The sequence below is a fragment of the Dendropsophus ebraccatus genome, chromosome 4 (genome assembly GCF_027789765.1).
Source record: "Dendropsophus ebraccatus isolate aDenEbr1 chromosome 4, aDenEbr1.pat, whole genome shotgun sequence".
Taxonomy (NCBI): Eukaryota; Metazoa; Chordata; class Amphibia; order Anura; family Hylidae; genus Dendropsophus; species Dendropsophus ebraccatus.
The window spans coordinates 161,570,996-161,588,118 of NC_091457.1; the positions used below are offsets into that span (position 1 = coordinate 161,570,996).

The following is a 17,123-nucleotide window of genomic DNA, read 5'->3' on the forward strand; positions in this document are numbered from 1 at the left end:
GGACAGTTCCTGACATGGACAGAGGTGGCAGCAGAGAGCACTGTCAGACTGGAAAGAATACACCACTTCCTGCAGGACATGCAGTAGCTGATAAGTACTGGAAGACTGTAGATTTTTTTTTTTTTAAATAGAAGTAAATTACAAGTCTCTGGCACTTGCTGGAACCAGTTCATTAAAGGGGTACTCCTGTAAATATCTTTTATGTATGGATGCAGCAGAGCTGGGATGAAACAGCTGACTCTGCAGGGATACTGGTAATGTTTGTGCTTTATATTAGTAAGAAAGTCCTTGCACCATCTAAGCCTATCCAGTCCTAGCTTATACTGCCAGATAGCGAAGCCTTGTAACTTTCTGATATTTTTTTTTCAGGTTTGTGGAGGAGACTGCGACTCCTCCCGCTGAGCCAGTGGTCAGCGTATCCGAACCAGAAGCTCCCAAGGAGAATCCTATTGTTCAGCTGGTTCAGGAGGAAGAGGAAGAAGCGCCCAGCCCATCTACAGTAACTCTCCTGGGCAGCGATGAGCTGGAGGAAGAAAAGGTGTCATGGTTTGAGTTTGAGTCGCAGCTTTACTGTGGGGAGTTGGCCACCATCTGCTGCATCTCCAGCTTCTCGGAGTACATCTATAAGTGGTGTTCAGCCATCGTGGCCATCCACAGGCAGCGCAGTAAGACGTCCGAGTACAAGCGGAAAGAGGAAGAGGATTCCCAGGCCACTCAGCAGACGTTAGCGGCTCCGGCAGCTACTGTGGAGTCCTCGGCTGAACCATCGGAGAGCCGGATAACAGAGAAGGCCAACACCGATTTTATTTTGGTCACTCCCGGAGAGAGTTTCCCAGCCGGCTCTGGGGTTAAGATCCTAGAGTCCATCCATTTGGAGCCCAGTCAGACGCAGACCATCTCCCAGTCTGCAGCTGCCGATGAGATCGCCCCCTCCAACGAGGCCACGTCCGAGGCCAACAAGATGGTGGCAACGCCCACTCCTGGCTTAAGCCCTTCCGTTTCTGTACCAGACCAAACCATGGAGCTAAAAACGAGCGATACTCTGATTTACGCAGAGAAGGAGAAACCAACCATAAGCGCCGAGGACCATCCCAAAGAGGAGCAGGAGGTCACCAAGGAGGAGCCGGTCGACTACACCAAAGTTATTAAAGCTACAGAGACCCTGCAGATCCAAGAGACCAGCATGTCTGCCACGGTCAGCGAGGTGGAAGTCAAGGAAATGGTAAAGCCGGCGATGACTCAGGTTATCGATAGTCCACCGGCAGCCGACAAAAGGGAAGTGGAGTACATGACCGAGGAGGTGTCCATCAGCAATAGCCTGCACAGGAGTACTACTGATTTCTATGCCGAACTGCAGAACGCTACTGAATTAGGGTACACCAACGGGAACCAGGTCCACGGCTCCAACCAGAAGGAGTCCGTCTTCATGCGCCTCAATAACCGGATTAAAGCTCTAGAGGTTAATATGTCTTTAAGCAGCCGCTATCTGGAGGAGCTCAGTCAGAGGTGAGTGAAAGGTCACGCCCTTCAGCTAAGATTGACAGCTCTAGTGTCCAATCAAGAGACCGATAGAGCAGTTAGTCATAGCCTAGTGAGAAGAGCCCGCCTCCTGGACACATGCATGCCCAAAAAGAGTTTTTACTGTCATAGCCATTGCAGAAAGTATCATTATAATCCCCCCTCCATGGCCTCTGTATAGGGCTGTCAGCAGGACTCTAGGAAAGCCCCTTTAAGCCTCATTTACATATTGGCATAAAGGCTTCTTTCTCACCCATGGAAAGGACTATTGAAATAAGGTACATGCCTGGAGTCCTGATGTCTAGCCCTATCCAGCCATGTGCCTATTAACACCTCCTTTTCCTGCCGACAGGTTCACTTTAATATAGATTTATCTTAAAGGGGTTTTCTGACAAAGACTCATAGGTCTAGACTGACTGCTATATAAATCTATTGCCCATTCAGGGCAGACCACTATGTATGTATGTATGTATGTATATATATATATATATATATATATATATATATATATATATATATATATATATATATATATATATATATATATTCATTTATTCATTTATTTGTATTTATTTATTTATTAGTATTTATTTATTTATTAGTATTTTCCGGCATATAAGGGGACTGGGAGTATAAGACACGACCCCTGACTTTTAAGAAGATTGTCAGGGGTTTGCCTTTATACGTCATAAAATGTTAACCCCTGCCTAACTCGCCTTTGACCTGTTCCGGCAGCCGCGCATCTCCTGTCCCGTTGCAGGCAGTGTGGCGTAGAGTGCCTATTCTGGAAATCCCTGAAGCTCTCCCGGGCAGCCAAGTGTCTCGTCGCAGAAGCTCAAAGACGCTTCGCTGCCAGGAGAGCTTTGGGAAAAAGAGGCGGCAGAAGTTCCCGAAGCCTCTGTCATTCTCCCGAAGCTCTCGCGGGCAGCTGAGCGTCTCATTGGAGAATCTCGGAGACACTCAGCTGCCAGGAGAGTTTCGGGAGAATGACAGAGGCAGCAGAAGTTCCCGAAGCTTCTGTCAGTCATTCTCCCGAAACTCTCCTGGCAGCCGGGTGTCTCAGAGATTCTCCGATGAGACACTCAGGTGCCCAGGAGAGCTTCGGGGGATCTCCGGCGCAGACAGTATACGTCACACTGTCAGCGCCGTGAACGGGACAGGAGATGCGCGGCTGCCAGGAACAGGTGAGTTAACTGTTTGTTTTTTTGTAGTGGTCGCCTCATACGTTGGGGATGCGGCTATTTTTGAGCTCCCCCACCATATGGGGTGACCATACCTGTCGTATAAGATGACCCGAGATTTTTCGGGGTTTAAAAAGCATTCTTATACGCTGGAAAATATGGTATATACCTGTGTATATAATATTTCTTTGTTTCTTTTAAGGTATCGAAAGCAAATGGAAGAAATGCAAAGAGCTTTCAACAAGACGATACTAAAACTGCAGAATACATCCCGCATAGCAGAAGAGCAGGTAATACATGGCATCTGGTGACCTCATAGTAAATCACTGAGCCCCTCGACCCTTCATAGTAAATCACTGAGCCCCCCGATCCTTCATAGCAAATCACTGAGCCTCTGGAGGGATCTTTAGATAGAGATGTGCGAACCTCGAGCATGCTCAAGTCCATCCGAACCCGATCGTTCGGCATTTGATTAGCTGGGGCTGCTGAACTTGGATAAAGCTCTAAAGTTGTATACAGCCAATGAATATATCCATGTTTTCCACATAGCCTTAGGGCTTTATCCAAGTTCAGCAGCCACCGCTAATCAAATGCCGAAAGTTTGGGTGCGGATGGACTCCAGCATGCTCGAAGTTCTCTCATCTCTAATGTTAAACTGTTAATGTTGTGTTAAAAACTTTTTTTTTTTTTTTTAATTTTAAAGAATTCCAGTCAAACCGGTTAAACTCATGAGGTCCCTCGGCGCCTGGCACCGATATCTTTTAGCGTCTTTCATCTTTATAATGACTATTTTTTGTAGTTTTTAATGTATCTTCACACTATAGAGGCTACAGCTGGTTTTCTTTGCAGAATTTTTGTCTGCCGGTCTCTCCCCCTTTAATGGGTCTCCTATAGGAAAAAAAAAACCTACAAATCCTGTAAAAGAACAAACCCTCTTATGAGTTTGAAGAGCAGAACACGAGGCGATTATAGGCCGTATAGGCTGATATCATCCTGTGTAGTGTCTCTCATGAGAACATCTTGTCGTCTGGGTGGATGAGAGGGGCGCGGTCCCGTTCAGTGCGGCTTAGGTTGTAGTTGATACATAATGTTCTGCGTCTCGTGATGCAAAATTGAAACGTAAGTGGCCATTCACATATCCACAAAAAAACTGTCCGTGCATCTGGAGCTCCCGACATCACGATTAATGATGAAGCTGGGAGATCCGAACCTGTTTAAACGTTCCTGCTGCTGTACTGACAACATTTAAACCTTTGCTCGGTATGATAATGCATTATGATACCGGGAGCTCCGAGCCACACGAAGGTTTGTTTTTTTTTTTGTGGATGTGTGAACGCCTCCTAACAGTGTCATCCGTCTCTCCCCTGCTGTCAATCGAATCCAACTTGTTCTCTTCATTAGTCCATTGAAGGAACAAGTCAGATGTCCCCCCTTGGTGGGGGTGGAGTGCACTGTGGCAGTAAGACCCGATACAAGTGGTAACATGGAGGACCTGTCAGGAGTGACTGTAATGCTTTATAGGTAGTTTTGCTGTATTTTAACATTTGGTTCATTCTCATTTACATTTGATGTTCCTGTTCTCGATATAGAAGGGGATTTATATGTAACCAGTATACAGAACACCAGGACGCTCATAACCAGACTCCTTTCCTCCTTACAGGATCAGCGTCAGACAGAATCCATCCAGATGCTCCAGGCCCAGCTCCTCAATATGACCCAGATAGTGTCCAACCTGTCCGCCACCGTCACCGAGCTCCGGCAGGAGGTAAGAAGCAGTCTGCACTGTGCCCTACCTCATGTCTTACTACTTATATTAGAGCAGGGGAAGGGAACCTTGGCTCTCCAGCTAAAGCTTTGGCTGTCCAGACCTGATGGGAGTTGTAGTTGTGCAAAAGCTGGAGAGCCAAGGTTTCCCATCCCTGTATTAGAGGAAAGGCAACAAGGCAGGAGATATCTGCATTTATCTTCAGCCCCCACCCTATGTAAAGGCCTGTCCCAGCAGGATCTCCCCAGGCCTGTGATACACACCTACTACAAGGGCAGAGCACATCTGTCTACATAGTCAGGGAGCAGGTGAGGTCACTGTCACATATGGTTAATACGAGCACAGTCACATATAGGTATTGCCAGGCCTGGATCGCCATATATTGAGACTGCACTACAATTCAGCTTTGATCGCTTTAAAGTCTCACTGTCATTTAATTTTTTTTTTTATTTTTTTTTTTGTAGAAATCAATAGTACAGTCGATTTTGGGTAATTGGGTTTATTAGCCGAAAAATGCATTTTTTATCATGAAAAAACAGTTAGAAGCTCTTCCCCCTGTCTTCATTGCTTTTTACGGAGAGGGGAGAGGTGGAGGGAGATGAGGCACCAAAACAGGACAACAAAGAGTTAATTTACAGCTACACCACCGGGCTATCTCCTCTGAAGTCAGCACTGACCTCTTTCTCTTAAATAAATCCTATAATTTCCTTCAGAAATCCAGGCTGGATTGCCATTAGATGGCGGGCAGTGCTCCTAAAGGTCTTTAAAGACATGGCAATAAACGGTTAGGTGCACGGGAACGGTGCCGAGGATGAAGGTAACAGACATGCCCTCCTCCTCGGACATATCAGCAGGTTGGATTCATCTATGCTGACAGTTCCCCTTTAACACACACAGACACACAATACATTCCCTCAGTCCTCCCCCCTACTTAGTTGACACGTCCTCCATTGCCTTTAGCGTCTACCCTCCTGCATAATCCCGTCTTGTATTTCAGGTGTCGGATCAGCAGAGTTACCTGGTCGTCTCTCTCATTTTGTGCATCGGCTTGGCCTTATTTATTTGCATCCGCTGTAAAAACTCTTCTCCGTTCAGCGATGACGACGACGACTTGTCAAAAATCCCTAAAAGCAATAATTACCCCAGTCCTAAGAGGTGAGTGTAACCACGATCAAAGACAGTGACAAACGTGGAGGTGTGAACACAGCCCCAAGCTGGAAAGCTATGAATTATTCAAGCTGTCTTCAGGCCTCGCTCTTCTGTTCTCACCACTGCTAGTCAGAACGCTGTCAGCCATGTTTTTGTTTTTTTGTTTTTTTGCTTTGAGCTTACAACCGGCGTCATGGCGTAAGTAATCGGTGTTGGTGGTGGTAACCGCTCATTGCACATGAACAAAAACCTGAAGCATTTGACCAAACAATTTTTTTTTATCCATTAATGTGGTTCTCCGGCAAAAACACTTTTCTTTCAAGTCAAATGGTGTCATAAAGTTATATAGATTTGTAATTTACTTCTATTTAAAAATTTTAAGTCTTTTAGTACTTATCAGTTGCTGTATGTCCTGCAGGAAGTGGTGTATTCTGCCATGTCAGGAACTGTTGAGCGGCAGCAAATCCCCATAGAAAACCTCTCCTGCTCTGGACAGTTCCTGACATGGACAGAGGTGGCAGCAGAGAGCACTGTGTCAGACTGGAGGGAATACACCACTTCCTGCAGGACATAAAGCAGCTGATAAGTACTGGAAGACTGGAGATTTTTAAATAGAAGTAAATTACAAATTTTTTTCTGAAGACAGTGTATTTAAAAGAACCAAAAATTTCAGGAGTACCCCTTTAATAGATAGGGACTTGCATTATTTGTGCATGATACTTAGAGGGGGAAATCAAGCCAGAAGCATCTTGTGTATGTCAGATACAACCCTGGTGCAGCCGGTCTTCTGGGGCTCTGTACTGTAGGGCGCCCTCTGGTGTCACTCAGGTGTGTTGACGATCCTGCACAGAAACATTCACATCAGCTATTATGTCTGATTTAGGCCGTATTCACACGCTACATATCCTTTCCAGGTTTACTCACACTTTCCCACTTTCTGGACAGAATCTGTTGCATTTACTCTTATCGATGCTTTTGCATTGCAATGCTTTTTGCTTTTTTTTTAAATACAACAAAAGGTTTGGGTGTTATAATTCAGCATGACACAATCTGTCCAGGATGAGACACCAATATGCATAAGAGAGTCATCCACTCCCGCTTTAGTTGGGGTCAGCTGACTTTGCTCTTACCTGTTTGGGGTCTGAGATCACTGGCTTCACCTCTATGACCTATCAGAAGGTGATTTTGGCTGCATTTCCCCTTGTAACTGGCCGTCTCTTCAGGTCGTGTCCCGTGAGCGGTGTAATTCCTGTGCGGTACAGTAGCTGTGGCGGTGTATGTGTATTCCCAGACCATGTAGCGGGCATAGTATGTAATGTGAACCCCACCTCCCCATATATGACCTGTATATAGAGGATGGTGTTATATACCTAGTGATAATTCGCTGCAGACAAGTAACAGTCACTCCACTTGTTTTTGCTCTTCAGGTGTTTCTCGTCCTACGACGATATGAATCTCAAGCGAAGAACCACGTTTCCTCTTATCCGTTCCCAGTCATTTCACCTATCAAGTAAAGAAGGTACGAGCAATCCTGAATATTGTAACTTGTGCTTCCCCCCCCCCCCAGCTGCTGCAAAACTACAACTCCCAGGGGGCATCCTGAGAGTTGTAGTGCTGCAGCAGCTAGAAAGCTAGAGGTTGGTGATCACCATTTTAGTTCCCTGAGGTGGCATGCACACGTCCATGTCAGTTTTTGCAGTCAGGGGTAAAAAAAAAATCATTATTTCCTCACTGTAAAAAATAAGACATAATGGCCTGTGGTACCACACTCCAGCCTGTCTACTCCGCTCTCTTCTCACTCCGCTCCTGCATTGCAGCATTGGAAGGAAATAGCGGTTTATTGTGGCCAGTGGTACAATGCTGCCTCCAGTTACAAGAGTGATTGACAGAGTAATGAGCCAATGGCTCCTAGTCCTGTCACAGTGTGGCATTTAACTGTTTGCGCTCCTGGTTTAGAGTATGCACACATTTAAAGCACCCAGTGGTACCTGCCCGGGTGCTCACGCTGGCCCAGGCTGGCTAGCAACGCATCCAGAATTCCAGCCAGGTTCTAGAAGCGCATCCAGAACTGGCCGAAATTCGAGGTGCTTCTATGAGGTCATCCATGAATTCTGGACAAAAATAGGACCGTATCTATAGTTGCCGGACCTATTTTACAGAACAGAAACCCTTTAATGTCCAATAGTCCCCAAAAATGTCTCCGGGTCCGAAATTGCGTCCAGATTTCCCGATAAGTATGTGACGTGTGCACGAGGCTTGAGATTTGAATGGTTTTACGTCCATACATGCAGTGTTATAGTCTCTATATCCACTTCTCAGCGATCACATGGTCATACATCTGTGCTTTCCCATCCAGACTGCCGTAAGCGCCGCCGTGTTGTGCGTACATTAGAGAAGAAAGATGGATGTAGATCAGGAGTGAGGACCATGACAGCGTCATTCTACCGCCCTCCCCAGGCAGAAGTAGCCGAGCAAGCAGAGATTTATATATAGCCCTTTAATTTGTTAAGTCTGCACCAGTAAAATATGTGTTTAGTATCAGTCTACCTGTGTGTGTGTAATATAATAGTGTATGGCACCATAAGAAACCAATGCAAACTATAGGTGCAACACGAGAAAAGAATAAGAGAAAGACCATTCAGATCAGAAGCGGATCGTGCAGGAAGATTTGTAGGCTATTTGTAATAGTGGATTACCAACAAAGTCAAGTGTAGCTTACACCACTCAGTACTGCTCTATATTGTCCTCCCTGCTGCCACGTGCTATAGGAGAAAGAGCTGCATACCTCTTCTGTGTGCGCAGTGTATGGCAGACGACATAGCAGTATACAAGTTATAGAAAGGCCAGAAATGGTGTCACTCCTCCTTTCTATGAGGGTGATTTTGTAGGAAAGGTTAAGTTGGTCATACATACTACATCAAGCTAGCTGTTGGCTAAGCGCTCATTCATCCTATAGCTATTCTAACTTCATCTATACCCGTGCATGCTCGGATCAGCTGAGTGTGCATGTGCTCTGAGTGGGGAAAGGGGCTAAGCTGCTGCCAGGCACCGGTTGTTGGCAAATCTCTGTTCAGGATCGGGCATTGAAATGCAATGTGCTCTAATATCTGCCATTAGGAGAGAGTCAGGAGACCCTCATAATTTTTAAAAGTCGCCAAGTCTCATCAAAATTAGTGGGTTTGGTTGATCTTCAGCGAATGTATTTGGCCACCGCTAGTATTTTGCACGTCATCTTTGAGGACCTTTGTCCTGGTAAAAACCTTAAAGAGCTTTTCCAGGCTTAGAAAAATATGACCGCTCCCCCCCCCCCCTAGAAACAGCATCTTTCCTGTCCCCAGTTTGGGTGTGGGTGTTTTTCAGCTTAGTACCATTGAAATGAATGGAGCTAAATTGTAATAGCTCTCACGTTTTGCAAGAAAGTTGCTGTGTTTCTCTAATCTTGGATAGAGACATAACTATATGCCCATTTCTCGCTTGGGAACATACAGTTATGTCTTCGCCTGTTCATCCACAGTGGGTTCTTGCTGTCATTGATAGCTGAGCAACTGCTGAGACGTGAGCAGACCTCAGATCAGATTGCAGCGGTCAACCCTATAGATGCTGCGATCAGTGCAATCACAGCATGTATAGGGCAGAATAGAGGAAGAATTTTCCCTTTGTTTAACATTGGGGCTGTGCGGAGCGATTGGGCCTCCCCGAGGCCTCCAGTGTCAGGCTCAGTCCTAAGGCAGACTCTGATCAGCTTTGTCTATGACAGGCAGTGTATTATATATTGTCATCAGGCAATTGGATAGTGAAGTCCCCATGGTGGGGCGAAAAAACTCAGAACCGCATAGATAAGTGCTCGCATCTCGGCGCTATAACCACATAAAGTGAGACAGGTCAGATTTCAAAAATTGCCTCAGGTCCTTAAAGTGTAACTGTCATTTAAATCAATAGTACAAGTGATTTTAGGAAACTCTGTAATAGGCTTTATTTGGCAAAAAAGCCTCTTTCTGTACTCTGAAAGCTGTTTTCCGGCCTCCCCCTCCTCTCACTTTTATCTGCTCATTATTAGGCAAAGCTGTTGCCATTACAGAGGAGCTAAGTGAAGACTGGTTTGCTGAGTCTATTATAACCTATGGAGGGGGAGGGGGATGAGTGAGAAGGGAGAGCAGAGAAGAATCTGTACAGTTTGGAGACTGTCCGGGCACATAAAACGCTGAATTCACAGATCAGAAAGGTCACAGTTTGTCTGGGAGCCTGGTGAGAGAAAATTGCAGGATGATGGGCTGTGCAGGGCTGCCTTTTCTCCTCTCCCTGCCCCCCCATCCCCTTCGCCCCCTCCTCTCTACATAGACCATAGTGGACACATAAATCCTGCTTCTTCTGAAGTGAGGGGGGAGGTTGGAAAACAGCTCTTTGAGTACAAAAGGAAACCATTTTGCTTAATAAAACCTATTACAGAGTTTCTTTAAATTGCTCGTACTATTGATACTTATTGATTCCTGAAAAGTGACATTTACATGAGTTACACTTTAAGGCTCTATCCAGACCGGTCCTGTAGGGGTTAAGAGACACTTTCCATTCTGTCGGTGCAAACAAAGCTCCTTCAGATTGTTGTTCTTCTAGACTTAGTGGCCGTTGTTATACAGAAGATGATCCCCTGTAATCTCCTCTTTATGAAGATCCTGCAGTGTAAACTTATGTCAGATTTAAAGGATTAGAGGGAAATCATAAATTGTAAAACTTTTCCTAAATGTTACACTGCCCGATCTTCCTTCTGGGTTTTGCAATTAATAATCGCATAAAAGCTGCTGAAAAGAAATGCAAATATTCCGAGTCCTAGAAAGGAGATTACAGGGGATCATCATCTGTATATAAAGTGGGACTCTGCGTCCAAACAAGGATTCTTCCCACTGCACCGACCCGATTTACCAGAATATTCTGGATATTATTAAAGCGAATCTGACGCCCTCTAATTATATACAGAGCGGGGGGCATCTCCGCATACATGGTTATAGAGGGTCCCCGGTGCCCTGGAACCACGACGCCTCACTGTGCTGTACGCCCACCCCTGCAAAATGGAAAGATTGATTACTATTATTATTGTTTTTTTGTTTATTGCAGTAGATCCTGATGATCTGTACATTGTGGAGCCATTGAAATTCTCTCCAGAGAAAAAGGTGAGACCTAATAACATCTAAAAAAAAAAAAAAAAAAAAAAAAAAAAATATATATATATATATATATATATATATATATATATATATATATATATATATATATATATATTTATATTTAATATATTAACACATATATATACACAGTGGTGCCTTGAATTACGAGCATAATTCGTTCCGGGACCATGCTTGTAATCCAAATCCACTCTTTAACCAAAGCTAATTTTACCATAGGAAATCATAGAAATGCAGACAATTGGTTCCACACCCTAAAAATAATGATTTATTATTCTGAATAACATGTAAGACAAAAGAAACAAACATCTAGAAACAGCAGAATCTGTGATATTATAAGTTACTGTACAGTAATGGAGAGGATGGGAAACGCAAGGGCGGACAGAGACTGCAGGGAGCAGGAAGGAATGAGCAGGGCAGATGTGGGCACATACATGCAGCGCTCTCTGTCCGGGGAGAGAGGGGTTACAGCTATGGAGAGATTACCTCCACAGCCCTGTCCCCTGATGCAAGCCCCAGCCTGAAGTGGATCTACCATGATTTGAAAGCTGAGGGAGACTTCCTGGGTCAGAGTACAGGGCTGTAGACCACACTATGCAGACTCTGTCCCTCCCCCACTCCACCTCAACCACGTACTGGGAGCTGTTAAACCAAAGCAATGCTCTTAAACCAAGTCACAATTTTGAAAAACTGTGATTTTTTTTAAACCAAGTTACTCTTAAACCAAGGTATGACTGTGTGTGTGTGTGTATGTATATATATTTTTTTTTTCTTCTGGAAAATCCCAGTCTCTACCACTAGGTGGCACTAAAACATTGCATTAGGCCAAATATGCGGTTGTGGCGGTAGCAGAGGTGCACTGATGCCCTTTCACCAGCAGATGGCAGTGATTCAAAACAAAACTGATCCCCTCTCTAACAGTTTCAGGCATCTGCGTTACATTATCGATGTTATTCCTGGAATATTACCCCGCGGGGTATAATGTAATCTAACGTTAGATGCTCCTTCATCACTGTCACTGGAATCAAAGCAATAAGACACTGGAGATCTCTAGATATGCACTTCAACATTGCAAAAATCTCTTTGAAGTGTTTGTGATAAAACAAAAACTTTCAGTATGTCACAGGAACATACATTTTGATCAGTGGGTTCTGGGTGTTAGAACAAGCCAGGAGAAGCACTTGCCTGAGCGCTGCTCTCCCTGTCTTGGTGCAGGAGATGGATTCTCTAGTTAGTCTATGAAGCTCATGTCCTGCATAGATAATGGGAGAGAAGTGCTCAGCTGTACACTTCTTCTTTCAGCCCCTTTTAGTCATCAGTAGGGATCTGACCACCGGGGTCAAAACTTTTTACTTTTGAAATATAAACTTTTTTTTTGGCTCTCTGCACCCTGACCGATCAGCTGATAGAAGGGGCTGCAGCTTTCATATCTTCATTCTTTAGACACAGCGCCATCCACTTTATGGTGGCCGCCCTCAGTACTGCGGCTTCAGGTGGATAGGACTGAGCTGCAGTACCAGTAATAGCCACTACAAATCCTAATGGCGCTGTGAAATGTGAGGCTTTTACTGACTCTGTTATCTGTTCTGTCCGCAGAAGAAGCGTTGCAAGTACAAAACCGAGAAGATCGAGACCATCAAAGCGATGGACCCAATAAAAGCACTCCCAAATGGGGACGTAAAAACCAAGTTCACAAACCAGAGAGACTTTTCCAATATGGGAGAGGTGTACCACTCTTCCTACAAGGGGCCACCGTCTGAAGGCAGCTCGGAGACCTCTTCCCAGTCGGAGGAGTCCTACTTCTGCGGCATCACCGCCTGTTCTGCCCTTTGTAATGGACAACCCCAAAAGACTAAAACCGAAAAAAGAGCCATTAAGCGCAGGCGCTCCAAACTTCAGGACCAAGGAAAGTTCATCAAATCCTTAATACAGACTAAGTCCGGCTCCATGCCCAGCCTGCACGACATCATCAAAACCAATAAAGACCTGACTGTCGGCACGTTCGGGGTCACCACAGTCTCCGGTCGTCTCTAATCTCACAGGGTACCCCCATCGACTTTTTGGGTTTTATTTTTTATTACTCCGGTACTACGTCAAGTAAGCTCCAGCCGACCGGTCACGGGTTACATGCACAACGTGATGGGACGGGCCGCTCTTCTAGGACTCGGGTCAATCTCAGAACATTGGTCGAGCGTCGCCCTCTCCTCCTTGTTTCGATTTTTAGGATTTCGATTTTTTTCCGCAGTTTTATTACTGGGGAAAAGAACATTTTACTGCCCAGATTTGTTGGGTTTAACTTGATGCTCAAGTTGGTTATGTCCCACCCCGACGTCGTTCCCGTACTTGCACCTTTCCATATTTATGTGCCTTCTGTCTATTTATAATGCCACTGGAGGGAAAAGCACCAAGTGTGAATGCCTGACTTAGGGTTTTTTTTTTTTTTTAGAGAGAACACGTTTTATAAGTTTTTGTTCCTTTTTTGCCGCTTCTTGGAGTTTAACACTAAACACCCCGGGGGGGCATCTTACAGCCTAACCATTCCAAGAGGAGGGTCCGCCATCCTGCGACACCTGCACCAAACACCAGGAGTTATATTGGAATTATGGGGAAGCCTCTAGCTGCTGGCGGTCGTGCAGTCTGTCCGCCGTATGCTCCTAGGATGCGGTGGGAGGATATGAAGTGCATATACAGTATAGGGCAACACAAACTACTGATCACTTTAAGTTTTTTTTTAAATCTGGTTAATTTGCACCATGTTGCCTTGCTGGGAAGCGTTGCAGCAATGCCATAAAGCAATGGTCTAGCTCTAAAGTAGGGATTAATGAACCTTCGGCCCTCCAGCTGTCCAGGCATGATGGGACTTGTATTTTTGCAACAGCTAGAGGGCTGAAGGTTCACCATCCCTGCTCTATAGCGTTGCAAAACTACAACTCCCAGCATGCTCAGGCAGTCCTTATAGTCCCGCTTGCAGTGTTCTTCAACCTGTGGCTCTTTATCTATAGAAAAACTACAGCAGGTTCACACAGCCAGCATAGCTTGTAGTTCCGGCTATCCGAGCATGCTGGTAGTTGTAGTTTTGCTGGAGCCGGTTGAACACTACTGCCATGGAGTCTATCGACAGCTTTGTAGCTGCAATGCTGCTCGATTTTAAAAGGTTTACGAGAGTATGCAAAAACGTCAGTCTATCTTTGCAGGTAGAGCGTCTCGCTTACCTGCTGGCTGCATTTGTTATTGCAGCTTGGCTGTGGTTGCAAAAAAAATTTGTATGAAATCTTGTATGGTCATAAAGTGTTTTTTTCCCAAGATTACAACATCTTCTAAATAGGATCACCGTTAATGTCCGGTTGGACCCCCAACAATCATGAGATCGAGGGTCCAGGGTGCCTGATTCAGTAGAGCAATGGTGATGGATGGAGTATGTGCCAAGTGCTGTATTCTATCCCCAGAGCACATGGTAGACATCCGATCTAATAAACCAGGACCCTTAGGAGTCCAAAGTGTTGTACCCACCACCACTGGTCTGACACTCAGGCTATAGTCACACAACGTACATTTCATAACAAGAATGACCATTGTTTTCAAATAAACCAATGGCCGTTCTTGTCATAGTGAAATGTGTTGCATTGAAGTAAATGCAAACAACGGTCATTGTTCGCACAGTGTATTTAACAGTGACCATCGTTTGCTACGGCCGTTGAAAAAAATCAACATGTCACTTATTTCCGGGCCGTTGATGCATTGAAAATTTCATTGAAATTAATGCCTAGTGGCCGTTATTTGACACTCTGTACTGCGGCCGTTGTCCGTATGTTGTGTGAGCACAGCCTTATCCCGTGGATCTGAGATTGTGGGTTTTTTTTGTTTTCTCTTGGGGAAAGGTTATGATCTCCCGCCTCTAAGCCCTGTTTACACCATGTTATCAGTCCTTTGGTTTTTCTATACGTTGACAGATTGGTTATCAGGATTACTTACCGATTCCTGCCAATCTGATATAAGGATTACATATGGATTGTAGATCTGATATATGATGTGGAGGAAGTTTTGTATTACTATTATGTTGCCAAAAATATGTAGAAATTTCCCTGCTCCGGGGTCAAGCCGCAGGTCATGGCAGCCGCCTGCGGAGAAAACCAGGTCCACATGTGTGTGTGTGGGGGGTGGGGGGGTGGGGGGATGGGCGCACCAATATTTATTGGCAGAATCACAAGGCCGTCACCCACCATATCTGGCCTGCGTTTCCTCATCATGCGGCGGCTGCAACAAGAGACTTCACCCTATTATTATTCAATAAATCCTAGGGGGCCGTATCTATGTTTTAAGCACTTAGATGACTGCGGGGAATCTTGCAACATCGGGTTATGATAGAACTGTGGTCAATGTTAGCCGCTCCGGCCTCGTATCGACTCTCCTCTGGATGATTCTCAGTCTTGCCTGCAAAAATCTGAAGGATCCTGGATTTTTTTTTCTGTGCAGTTTAATAGACAAAGACTGGTCCAAAACTTTTTACTTTTTACTTTTTGCCTCTTCCACACCACGTGTGAGCGCACTTACATCCGACCCCTCCTGTATCAGCGCACGCTTACATCCCTAGATTTTTGCCGCTGCCATTGGAAAAAATTGAGGAAGGGAACACAAGTATGAGCCTCGCTGATGGTGGGACTGATCCCGAATCTGCTAAAAATTATTGTCACAGCCAAAGCTTTAAAGGAAAAGTTTGGCCAAAAGTATTTTTAATGTGTTATTACTTATGGATAGTTAGATAAATGTCTAATGTACAATAATTATGGGAAATGCACATAAACTTCTATTTCCCTTAATTTAGTAGATCAGGCAGGCTTCAGATTCTGTAAAAATTTGTGACGTCACGAATCAGTTGTCATTTCTATGGAGTGCCCAGCAGGGGGCGCTATATGTAGAAGTCTATGGCACTGTATTGTGTCTATGGATGTCTATGTAAAGTAATGTAATGTACACTATGCTTTATTGATTGAATACATTTATGGGATTCTTTGGGAAGCAAGTGTCCTTGCTCCCCAAAGTATTCCATAAATGTATTCAATCAATACATTTGAAGGGCACCGAGCAGGGAGGGAGTGAGGTGCCTGTGAATCTACCTCCCCCCTCCCTTCCTGCTCGGTGCTGTGGGAAACATATGCACTGTACTACTCCTCCCATCATCTGCTCATAGTATGAGTAGATGATGGGGGGAGTAGTACCAGGGCTATCCCCATCCATAAGTAATAACATATTAAAAAAATACTTTTGGCCAAACTTTTAAAGTCTTTTGAATTATGGTGGATAAAGAAAGCCGTAGAGATTCGTGGTAAAAGTGACTGTCCGATAACTATACAGGAGACCTGTGGTTCTATAGACCTGTTATCATGGAAGTGACTAGTGCCATAAGGCCTGGAGTACGCCATGTATGTTAATGGGGTACCTCTCCTGACTGTACCATGCATACTGCTGCTGCTTTTAGTGTATTTTACCTTACACAGACCAATGCGGTTAGGTAGAATATTCTGCACCTAGTAGTCAGCCCCGTGTTGGGTACCTGCCATGTCATGGTGTGTGTGTGTGTGTGCGGATGGGTTTATTGTGTCTGTAGATTTTAAGCCTTTTATGTTATGTTTTAGGTTTATGTATAGTATAGTGTTTTTTTTCCCTTTTTCAGAGCTGCTTATTGTTTTTTTTTTTTTACGATACAGGGTCTTAGAGTGTTGCGTCTGCCGCTGCTGATGGCTGCGTGCCAGGCCGTGTAGGTTTATGTCCTATGGATATTGTATTTAGTTTAGACTTTTTATACTGCCATTTTGCTTCCTCCTCTTTGCTTAAAAGTATTTGTCACTTTAAAAAACACAAAGCAAAACTTAGCACAAACTTTTTGATCAGTTGGAGACTAGAAGGAGCTGAGAGAAGCCTCCGCCCAGCGCGTTCTCTCCTGACTCTGTGTCACATGACCTTGATGGAATCCTAATGTAAGTCTACTACTGGGGCCTCCCAGGTATCATAGAGCAGGAGACAAACATGGAGACTCCTACTGATAAAAACTTTTTACATGCCAGGTTTTATTGAAGGAAAGGGTTAAGGCGGCCATAGAAGTTGTCTATTAGCAGAACGCTTATTTATATACACGTGTCCTTAATACAGGGAGGTCAATAAGCCGCTGCCAGATGACTCTCTGGTGGTGGCTCATATCCCCTTAGAAGATTGTAGCGTGATGACATCCATGACATTCCCGAGACAGTTAGGTGACCCTCATACATGTACGATTGTGAGATCCTCAGTTGGACGTTCTTCTAGCTTATATCTCTCCTTTTATTTCTCAAGTTTTAA

The 17,123-nt window shown here is 44.7% G+C and overlaps 1 protein-coding gene across 5 annotated transcripts in view; it reads left to right on the forward strand.

The window, feature by feature from the left end:
- The window catches only part of SUCO (SUN domain containing ossification factor), a 62,874-nt gene extending 47,966 nt beyond the window's left edge, over positions 1-14,908 (forward strand). For 4 of the 5 annotated variants that reach the window (XM_069967615.1, XM_069967617.1, XM_069967616.1 and 1 more), the window contains 7 exons: positions 370-1,506; positions 2,902-2,989; positions 4,360-4,464; positions 5,462-5,619; positions 7,041-7,132; positions 10,723-10,778; positions 12,387-14,908. In XM_069967615.1, the coding sequence (XP_069823716.1) occupies positions 370-1,506; positions 2,902-2,989; positions 4,360-4,464; positions 5,462-5,619; positions 7,041-7,132; positions 10,723-10,778; positions 12,387-12,824 (2,074 nt within the window). In that variant the 3' untranslated portion in view covers positions 12,825-14,908. Of the gene's footprint in view, positions 1-369; positions 1,507-2,901; positions 2,990-4,359; positions 4,465-5,461; positions 5,620-7,040; positions 7,133-7,969; positions 8,118-10,722; positions 10,779-12,386 lie in introns of those variants that run through there. The other variant, XM_069967619.1, reaches the window with a different exon arrangement.
- Positions 14,909-17,123: the final 2,215 nt, after the last annotated feature.